General features: G+C 37.2%; 1 protein-coding gene and 1 long non-coding RNA gene across 2 annotated transcripts; both read right to left on the reverse strand.

Moving 5' to 3' along the window:
- Positions 1-943: 943 nt before the first annotated feature.
- LOC103996021 (quinolinate synthase, chloroplastic) lies at positions 944-7,261 on the reverse strand. Its single transcript, XM_009416817.3, has 7 exons — positions 6,529-7,261; positions 5,130-5,414; positions 3,358-3,576; positions 3,028-3,207; positions 1,764-2,270; positions 1,394-1,555; positions 944-1,203 (listed from the first exon to the last, which is right to left on the reverse strand). The coding sequence occupies exons 1-7, from the start codon at positions 7,204-7,206 to the stop codon at positions 1,153-1,155; spliced, it is 2,082 nt and encodes a 693-aa protein (XP_009415092.3). The 5' UTR covers positions 7,207-7,261; the 3' UTR covers positions 944-1,152.
- A 967-nt stretch (positions 7,262-8,228) lies between these two features.
- On the reverse strand, positions 8,229-8,726 carry LOC135589207 (uncharacterized). The gene is made up of 3 exons (XR_010476647.1): positions 8,658-8,726; positions 8,459-8,561; positions 8,229-8,282 (listed from the first exon to the last, which is right to left on the reverse strand). It is a non-coding gene; the product is annotated as an uncharacterized LOC135589207 (long non-coding RNA).
- Positions 8,727-11,580: the final 2,854 nt, after the last annotated feature.

An 11,580-nucleotide genomic window follows, 5' to 3' on the forward strand; every position in this document is an offset into this window, starting at 1 on the left:
GTATCTATAGATGGATGTGCAAATTCTTTATTGAGCATTTTAACAAACAGATTATTGGTTTTCAAGAATAACCCTTCATTTATAATTTACTAAGTTTTGGAGCAAAATCACATATTCTCTTGGCAAATAAAACTTGATGACTTTTCCGGTTAGTTTTTCCGTCAGTCGGTCGATAATAAAAGTTAGTTTTTGAATCAAATGATTGGGTTTGAGTAGATATTATTATGAGATTTCTTACTGATTCAATCCAAGAGTTTAACCAATATGTTTCATATTACCACTTCTAATATTTAGCAATGTGACATTCTTTTTTAATTGTATGAGCGAATTCTCAAGAAAATTTATCTCTTTTTGGGGTTTTCTGTTTTTCATCAAAATTTTCAATCGATGCCCTTTTTATCATATTTCTAAAATACTTGACAAGCCACTTACTAGCAACTCTTGTCCTTTTTGGTATTAATATTATTAAGTCCCCAGTATTAATATTTTTCAAAACACTAAGTCTGGTTAATTGATCTAAGCCCTCAGCTACAATATTTCTCAAAACACTATTGTCTTTTTAAACATATTAATAGTTCTTATCCTCGCCACGAAGATAAGCATGGGTTTGGCCGGTAAGGGCAAACTATGAGGAGAATGAACGCGGGCGAAGTAGCAGCGCCTCTTACATCCAAAACGCAATTGACGACGACGGGATTATTTATATCCACAACCTCTTTTTGTTTTTTTGTGTTTTTGGGGTCCTATAAATAAACCTCGTCATTATCTTCCATTTAAAAATGGACTAAATTTGGAAAAGAAAAAAGATTTACATGAAATGTAATCTATCATACTATTTATTAATCTGTATTAAAACAACTTGGAGTTCAAATTCTGAAAATTATTTCTAGCTTTGGCGAATAATTAAGCTGTCATTTCATTTTTCAATGAACAATGCCCAATATAAGCAAAATGACTAAATTTAGAGAGACTAATACATAGCAAGTTCTATGAAGAAGGAGATGCACCGTCATGACCCAACAACAAATCACCCAAGTATATAAATAATTACTATCAAATTGGCATAACCGAGTCAAACATATCGAGCACACCTGCATTAAGCAGTGAACTGTGGATGGATTACATATCCTTCTTAAAACTTGCCTTTGGTATTCATCTATGGAGGATATGATGGATGAGCTTGTCAGGTAATTTTCCTGTTGCCTGGATGAAAAAAAAAAAGAGAAATTATCTCCGATTGACTACCATCAAGTTGAAGAGTAATGATACATCAGCAAAAGAAAAAAAAGAAAAAAAGGAGGAGAAGGTATAATACCGACAAATTCTTGACAAACCTCTAACACTAAAGTTAGAATGAGATATAGAGTATGGAAAGATGCAGCCAATAACTAACCTGAAAGTGCCTCATGTGTAGAATTGGCTCACATCCAATATCGGCAACCGGTTTTCCACCAGGTGTTACTGCATTAAACCTGTTAGCTTCATAGGCATGAAGAGTGCCGTCTTTGTCGGGAAGTTGCTGGCATACTCTCAACAACGAGTTTAGTGAGTTCATCTGCACTCAACATATGAAGATTTTAGAGCAGGTCGGAGCAGTCTATACATTTTCGTGACAATGCACGATTTTGATGGGCAGATGCCTCCTTGCATGAAGCTCAATCGGATTGTCTTTATGTTCTGATAACATATCTAAGATTTCACACCGAGGTCTAAGGATTACTGTAGAATCATCAATTATTAGATACATAGAAAGAGGCACTAACCTTCATATATGGACAGGAAGCACAACCTCCATGAACAGAGCACCCTTCACCGTTTGCCACACCGGGAACAACAGCAAGTTCTGTGATATCACTTGGTATAGCATAATTTAGACCCTGAGACCCATTCACTGATGTCCTTGATACTGAATCCGATGAGACTGGAAATACAATCTCAACTTTAATTTTACATCTTGATTCCCTTGAACCCAGTAATCTACGAACTGCAGCAACTATGGAAGTCAACATTCCTGATTCGGTTCCTAACACAAACTGTAGGTGATCGTCGATGTCCCTGTCCAAAGCTTCCTGTACCCGGTTTTTAATGAAATCCAAAATGTTTTGGGTGGAGCCTACAACTCCCATTCCTCTCCTCTTTGCCTCCATTGCCAAAGAAAACATTTCACCCGGAACTTCAAAATGAGCTGTTAAGAATGCATCACAGTACAGCTCTTTTATTCTCTCCACTACTTCATGACCAAACATATCGTGCACAATGCAGTTACCATCCTGTATGTTAAAGTTGTATGAGTTTCATGATCAGCAAAGGCAACAGACGAACATGCTGGAATTACCTATTAGAGAAAGCATTTGCAATAATTTTTATTTAAACACGAGTGTCAGTAATAACTAAATTACTGCACAATTTCCATATAAACCATGGTCTGTCTAATATATTGCTAGATTTGAAGCCTTTTAAAATTCCTACACTATGAATTGTCCCTGCCCCATGTCAACCCACGTTCGTTATGATAACTCAAAATCTAATGTGAATAAAACTTCAACTCCATGAGAAATACAGGGCGTTAAATTGACAAAAATAATTCATTTGTAGCACAAAAGATGTCTCCTTTCCAATAAGCAATTTAAGGCACATTCTAGCATGTCTTATCAATAATTTGAAGCACTCAAAGTAAAATATCTTCAGGATAATGCATCAAAAAGCACCTCAGACATGTCTGTGCTATTAGCTTTCTTTCCATGATATAACCAAGCAAATACCAAAAGTGTGCAGTAGTACATAATTACATTAAGCTACAATAAAAAGTTGGTCAAAGTAATTTGTTTAAATGCAGGAAGTCACATTGATTTAACCCGTTTTCTTTGGGAATTGGAACTCAAGAGAACATGCATGAACTTTGACAACTGAACATGCATAAAACCTTATAACTAAAAATATTGCGAATGACAGCCAAAAATCGAAGTAGCATTTCTGTGTAAAAAATGCTGATTAAAGAAAGGAAGAACAGTGCAACGGTCCACAAACCTGGTAGTAGTGCAGCCTCTTCAGTAATGATCTTATTGAGTTTCTATTATGATCTGGATGTATTCCTGATATTTCTTCATCTGTCATGTCAGTCATTTGGTGAAACAACTCCACAATATTTGCACCCATGTAGGAATCAGGACCATACCAAACATTTAAATCCGGTACTTGAGCAAATGCCTAGCAAATATTTTATTAGAGAAAAATCAAATTATGAATACATGAGACTAGTAATCCAAATTGACGCAATGTGCTTCACTAAAATATGCAACTACCAGATATGAAATGCAAAATCTAAAAGGGAGCAAAGAGTTTACGAGCATTGCCAACCTGAAAAATCGTCTGCACAACATTAGATGAAGTACAAGTGATTGTAGGCACTAGTTCATGTCCATAGGCCTTAGTCTCCAAAGAAGTATTTATGTAGATCACATGCAATGAAGGTGGTGAATTTGAAGCTGCCTCCAAAAACTGCATATATGTCGAACTCGCTGCTGCATCCACCAAAGAGCAACCAATTAGTTCATTGGACATTCTGTACACACCAACCTGCATGAAACCTATTGTGGTTAAGAGTCTTCCAAAAGATACCACTGTGCAAGATAAACCAGTTAAATGTACTTCAAGATGCATTCAAGCTTGTTTCTAAAAACAAACGTGATCATTGTTAATTATTATTATCTCAAAATGAGTTAGGATAAAATCTAAACTCAAACAAGTTTAACAGTCTAACATCCATAATGAAAATAATTATAAAAAGAATGCATTTGATTTTCCTTTTCAAGAATGTAGGCAGAGTACAAGAGGTTGCTGAGATTCAATATGTGATTGTCATGTAAACTTAAATGTATTCATATTGCAGCATCTGAACTGCACTGTTGTAGGAGATTCACAGAGCAGTATAAGATGATGATGGAGACATCTCTGCGAAATTAAAATGGAAGAATTTTTTGTTAAATGTATATAATAATTAACAAACATCATAGCAAGACAAAATTTGAAAAGTTCAAAGACCTGAAGATATCTTCCACTGTGCCAAAATAAAACCAAAGCATAGATTTTATAAAGAGAACATTAGAACCTTTAGAATATATGAGTATATTTCTTTTAAAATCAAGAAGCCATAGATCTGAGTCTGCCAGCAAACAACTATTTAGTATCTCAGCGACAAGATAAAATCCTGAACTGTCATACTAAGGACATGCCAAACTACCAAGTGTATATTGTAGCTGTCTGACTGGGTACTGCTATAGTTATCTTGCAGTGCCAAAGGTTTGCAGAAACTCTTTTATCTGAGTGGCAGACTAGTACTGATCCATGCAAGAACTGGCAAAGTTCTTGTCCATAGGCAACTCTTGGGCAAAATAGTAAATACCAACACATCTGCTGGATCATGACCAAACAACAATCCAATAAAGGAACATATAAGATAACAGCTCTGAAGAGACAATTTCCAAGTTGTCAGACACCATTTAAGTAATAGGCTCCAAGGAAAGATGGCATGACACCATGGATCAATTGCAAAACAACGTCAACTAGGTCTTGTCACAGCCCATCTAAGTTCATTATAGGTTTGATTACACTTTAGGTTCTAAACCAAATTTGCATTTCTCTTATCAGGAATTGACAAATCGATCCACCCATTGACTGGTATATGAACTGTCCAATTTTGGGCAGCCTGTCCACATGCGGTACTCTTGTGGCAGTGTGTGTTAGTGTACCATGTGCCAGTACATGGATCCGGTCCAGTTATGGGTCAGCATGGATCTGGTACTCGAAATGTAGAATATTGATTCTTATACTTGGTGAGTGTTAACAACACCATAAAAGTTTTCCAAGTCAATGGAAATAATTATAATCTTAATTTGTGAAGACTTGATCAACCACTATCAATGTTCAAAACCTTAAAGCGAATAATCTGACTGTAATGATGGGTTCGTCGGAGCAAAACCTTAGTTCCAACAGTTGATTGTGTATATATAGTGTTAATGAAAAACTATGAACTTGTAACTTGTACTTTTGTAAATATCTTAAGGGAACACAGAACAAGATGAATGAGTACGCAAAATGTTCATTGATAAAAATAAATGAAAACCACATACCTTCTTAAAATCAGCCTGATCAAGTATTGCGCGAACATTTTCAGACATGAAGTCCACACCGAGTACTGTAATATATTTGCATCCAGCTTCTGCCATTTTAACAGCCCTATCTGCCATTACCAAGGAATCAGATATGTGGATGTGAGGCCACAACTTCTGTGCAGCAGTCAATATGCCTTGGACCTCTGGATCCATGTAAAAATGTGCAACGACACCAATTTTCTTTTTTCGTAGGACACTCACCAGTTCTTTAATTTTTGACTCATCAGGAGATAAAAACATTGCCTGCAATTAAACTATAATGGGCTGATGAGAACTTGTCAAAATATCCGTTCATGTCGAACAGAAGAGTAAAGCAATGAATTCTTCTTTCTGCAGGACACCAACATAAGATGAAGTATACGTACATCTGTTTATAACGAAATATTCATCTTCGCTATTGTGGCACATCCACAATTTGTTGGCATGGTTTGACACAACGTATGCATATGCAAACACAAAGTCCTCTGTCTGCCAGAGGGTTTGTGCACTGAACTAATATTAGGTACTATGTCTGCAATTGATGGATTGATAATTGTGGACAGAACAAATAGAGTTCAAGACCACAGTAGTTCAGGCTATAGCAGAATAAAGTACAACAATAGCATTACAGGTGTCTAGAGGAGTAAAAACAATGACAATCAAACAAATACAATCAAAGATCAAGAACATGCAAATAAGGAGAGAATAAGAACATCTTACTACAACCCCAAGCATGTGTCAGTAAATGCCAAAGAAAATGTAAATCCCCTTATACTATTTCAAAAAGAGCCTTAGGAAAATCCTCTTATAACAGATATTCCCAAGCACTTCTTTTAATAAGGTCGCCGAATTGTCTTATTTACTGACATAAATCATGTGCCGCCATCCAGCAAATGACAACACGATGAGAACTGCAGGATACATACATCGTTTGGGGTTTTAAAGGACTAAAACCTTAATAAATGCTATCATATATGTGCAATGCTGACACAAGAACAATGGAGTACATGAACGTGATTATGGTAATGTTCATTCTTCCTCGACAAATTCAATTATATGATTGTTGGAAAATATTAGAGTCTATTATAGAACGAGTCATTTCCTAACAACTTAAAATTTTGGAATCCGTGATAACCCAATTCAAAAAAATCTTTCTCATGGTATCAGCTTAAGCCTAGATATGGCTATTTCCACATCTGGATTTGTACAATGCACCTGTTTTCAATTTCACGTTTACAGCTTATTCTTAGATTGGACTATTTCCTCCTATGGGCTTTTACCATGCACTTGGGTTTGGTTTCAAGTATAAATCCTAATTTGGCTTTGCTTCCTTTCCTAATAGTTTAAGCTCAAAATCTTTAAGTGAAAAAGAGCTCACCTGAGCTTCTGCGTAGCTTCCCTTTGCTTCAATCCCATCAGGCCCGATGACCAACGACGGGAATGGATCGGCAGACGGCCGCCCTTCTCTCTCGGCGATCAAGGCCGTGGTCCTCTTCTGCATGCTGATCAGCACATTGTGCCACGTGTTGACCCTCGAGTGCGCCCTCACTGGCAACCCGACCACGTTCAGATCGCCGAAAGCCTCCGGCGTCATCTCCAAGACCTCCTCCGGCAGCGCCCCATCGAGAACAGAGACAAGGCAGGCGCAGAAACCCTTGGTGATCTCCGTATCGGAGTCGGCCGCGAACCGCACGCGGCCGAGTTCGTCCATCGCTACCGAGAGCCAGACCTGAGCGGTGCAGCCCATGACGCGATTGGCCGGCACCCGGCCGGCCTCGGGGAAGGCCGGGAGGGAAGCGGCGCAGGCGAGGAGACGCTTGACGCGGTCGACCGGCTCCGTGAGGGAGGCGAACTCGTCCACGAGGCGAACGAGGCGGTGGCGGGGGAGACCGGAGGCGATGGCGGAGTAGGGGAGCGTGGGGTCCGGGGTCTGGAGGCAGCGCACGGCGAGGGGCCGCAGCCGCCGACGAAGGCGTGCTGTGGAGGGGAGAAGCGGCTTATGGTTAGGAGTAGGGCTTGATATGAGAAACCTTGTAGTTGCTGTTGCTGCATCCATTACCACCGTATTCTATCTCTCTCTCTCTCTCTCCCTCTTCTCCTTCTCCGGTTAGTTGCTCTTGTATAAATAGGTAGAGGGGCCAAAGAATGAATGGCACGCAACCGCCTCGGGAAGGAGACCGGAGTGGTGACGGGGTGGTGTGGGGGCCACTTCATATTTTTAGTCTTATATAGAAAAATTTAAAAAATGTATTATATATATATATATATATATATATATATATAGGTTTAAAATCTATAAAAGGATGAATTTATCCCAATGAATTTAGTATAGCTTATTAATCATTAGGGACTATAATTATTAAGAATTATTACGACAGACAAAGGATAGTTTGTTGATGAGGATTTAATGCGAAATAAATTTGTTTTGTGAATATATATATATATATATATATATATTGAATATGTGATTTTAATTTTTTTTAAAGATGATATAATTTTATTATTTTCTTGGAAAAGCAATATCCAAAGAATGGAAAGGTAAGGAAGATACGGTGGTTTGACTTGATGCATAGAAAGGTCAACAAAGATATGGCTCCTTTGCCATCGAATTTGACCCGAGAAAGACGACAATTTCCTCTTTCTTTCTCTCTCCCCCTCCCCCGACCATCACATCCACGTCTCTCTCTCTCTCTCTCTCCTGTGCCTTCACCTTCGCGTCTCTTTTCCTCGAAGATTTCTGTTTTGACTCTGGGGATCAGTGCTTGTTTAGAGGGCTAACACAGCACGGGTGGTGAGTGTGGTTGAAGAAGTGTAGAAATAATATTGCAGCAATGGTGGTGAGTGTGATTTTTCGCTTTTGTGAGACCTTTCTTTATATGTGTCAAATTTGGAGAGTTAAGTGATTCGGATTTGACGACTTCACGGAGACGTGCAGGGAAGCAGCAACCGTGACACCAAAGTTTCATGAACTCTTTTGGGGACCTCATTAGTTAAGCTCACGAGTAGAGGATGAGGGGACGATCACAGGTGCGAGCGAGCTACCAGAATATATCATTAACGCAACAGAGAACAAAATCATAAAAGATCGATGAGGTCCCCAGCTGAATGATCCGTGTGCTGCATCACCAGATTCTACAAAGCAAAAGCTATCATAAGACAGCTCGAATCATCACAAAAAATTTTGGCTTCACCACCATAAGGGGAGATATGAAGCACAAAAACCGACACACGGGTCCTCCCAACTCTTTTGAATGAGCAAATAACGGGTAATTAAATGATAGATAAATCTGTATTAAATAGGGTAGTACCTGCAGCCGAGGAAGTTTCAACACAGCTTTCATGCTCTCTCTTGAGGTTGCACCCTCGGGCCAATTCAAATGACCCCTTCGAACATACCTCTCAGCATCTCGGCTGCAAGAAAATTATAGGGACAAACAGTCGATTACAGCTACTCGATGCAGGTTGTAGTAATTTTAAACACTTAGGATGAATATATCAGGGACTTACGCTGCAAGTCGCAGCATGTTTGAAGGTAATGGTCCAAGAACTCGCTCCATCATGGCCAGGTGTTGAAGAAGCAGTCTAGTCGTTCAGCCGCGAGCTGACGCCAAACAGAAGAGAGACGAGCGGGTGAAGCAATGGGTGAAGGAGATCTGAGATGCAGCCGAGGAAGCAGAGGACGCCATCAACGCCTATCGGCTTCTGAACGGGAAACGACGGCGCGCTGGCGTTGTGGGCGCCATTAAGAGGTACGCTTTCGTGCTCGCTGAATCGACAGCTCGGTAAAGGTTGGACTGCATGTCGAGAGGATAAAGCGCAGAATCCGCGAGATCGAAGCTGGTAGAATTGCTTACGGAATTACCGGTTTGGACGATGACCGGGAGCGAGCTGCGCTGCGCATCCCCCCAGGTCCTGAACATGTTGCTCGATCAAAGCACGCGAAGACGAAGCATGGCGTCCGTAGTTGAAGATTTTTCAATATTGTGAGGGGAAATTTTTCTTAATTATGTGCTCAAAATTATCATTTCATATTTATCTATATAATGATATTCTATCATGCTTAAATTTTCATCAAGAATATTAATCTTAGATTGATGTAATTGAAATATCCTATAAGTGAGAGGTTTTATGAGATAGTCTGCTAGTTAATCAAAAATACGAATACGGAAATATATAGTTGATGTCTAGTAATTTAATCTCTAACAAAATGAAATTCGATAACACTGTGTTTCATGTGTAAATGAAATACCAAATTGACATATAAATATGTGACACAAATATTATCACAGTATCTTGTAGGAATAGATTGGTAGATGGTGCAAAATTTATATACTAGACTAGTAACTCAATTGAATTCTAAAAGTGATGACTTGGTATTTAGCTTGAATGGTGGATCCTGTAATTATATTTTATTTCTTGGAGCTTCAATTAATCTTCAAGAAAGATAATGTAAGTTGATGTAGATATTCTATCATCAATGTTGCTTGCCCAATTAGCATCAATGAAGATATGAAGATGAAATAATGAGTGTTTACGAAGGAGAAATCCATAATTAAAAATCTCTTTAAGATATTGCAGAACACATTTTGATATAAACTAATATATAGTAGAAGGTCGATACATAAATTATGATAATTTGTTAACTATAAATGAAATGTCTTAATATACGAGAGATAAAAATTATAAGGAATTAAGTACTTATTAGTATTGTGTGAGATCTATAATAGGACTGTTATCATAAAATTTGAGTGACTTACGGAGAGTGGGGTGACAACTCTTTTAGTATTATGTATATTTATCTTTAATAATACAACTTGAATATACTTCTTTTAAGATAAAAAAAATTTGAAGATGTAAAGTAGAGATCTACTAATATAAGAGGGTTGAAATCAACACTTGTTCATTAATAAAACCCTTTAGCTATTAGACATGTTTTATCTCTGGATCTATTTGAGTTATGCTTAATTCGAATAATCTACTTATATCCAATGACATTTTATTTGAGGTGAGATAGTATAAGGGTCCATGTGACATTATAAAAAAAGATATTATATTTCTCACATATGACTTTATATCAGTGTGAAGATTTTTGAACTTGGGTGATGGTTTTGGATCCAATAGATTCAGGTAGAAAGCTTGTGATAGCATGGAGATTAAAAAATTAACATGATTTAAATATATCATTTTTAAAGCATATTGTCATGTGATATCCAAGCTCGGTGTTATTATTGGTTGTGTTGAAGGTTTAAGAATGGGTGAAGAGTTAATTATACGTACCTAATCAAGTTAATATACTTCGATGTTACTTGGCTGAGGTGAGGACAAAGATATTATGTGTTGTCGAGAGTCTTGTTTTATTGGGCATTGAAGAATCGTTGGTGGAGAGATAAATGAAGAAGTTGTAAAGGCGATGATGTGCTATTGGAGTAATAAAATAGTATAAGTTTAGAGGATAACTATTGATTGATGTGGTAAGAGATAGGCTTGAAGGGGTTTGCGATATACTCTTATAAACCAAGTGATGGATGATTGTTGTAGTTGCTTGCATTACCAAACGAGCAAGATCTTAGAAGGGAAAGATAGACTCAACAAAAATAACTTGATATGATACAAATACCATTTAAGTTTGAGGATCATAGCACAAAAAAATATTATGCTTAAGGGAGTACCTAATGAATATGCAAGGCTTGAATTGTTATGTTAACTTATGTGAAGCATGTGGGAGTAGCTAGAGATAATATAAACAATCAAATATTTTGAGTTTACGAGGGTCTAGGATTTTATTAAATAATTTTTTAAATGTCGATTGATGTTTTAGGATTGAGGTGAGCATATAGTTAATAAGATAAACTATAGTTTGAAAGACTGCTGACGAAAAGGTTAATGACATAGAAGCTTAATATAGGAGGGTGAGACTAATATCAAATATATGCTGATATTTTTGTTTTGTAGAGTCAACTAACTGAGGTGTGTATAGTAGTGAATTGAGATATTGTATATCACACGATGAGAGATAAGTTATTAGAGCTTGGTATTTATCTCCTCTATCATAGTATTTTTTAAGAAGTTCTAGATCAGTTTTTTAAAATGAGTAAAAACTATAGTAACTTCATATTTATGTTTGAGAAGATATAACTATGTATAGTTAGTGAAGTAATCTAAAAAAGGATATAAAATCTAAAATTATAAAAGGAAGTAGTTAGGGCACATACATCAGTATAAATGATTTTAAATGATTTGATATATGATATGGAAGATATTCTAAAAGATAATCTATGACTTTTATTACTAAGACAAACATTAATTCAACTTGATTTAAAAGTTTAAATGGAGTAACCAGAAATTAACTATTGTTGAATAGAAGATGATGGGTGATTAAGGCAGCGATGTTACAATCGATAGGAATAACAATTAAAGCAAAATTGATTGA

This window comes from Musa acuminata, chromosome BXJ1-8 (genome assembly GCF_036884655.1).
Source record: "Musa acuminata AAA Group cultivar baxijiao chromosome BXJ1-8, Cavendish_Baxijiao_AAA, whole genome shotgun sequence".
Classification (NCBI taxonomy): Eukaryota; Viridiplantae; Streptophyta; class Magnoliopsida; order Zingiberales; family Musaceae; genus Musa; species Musa acuminata.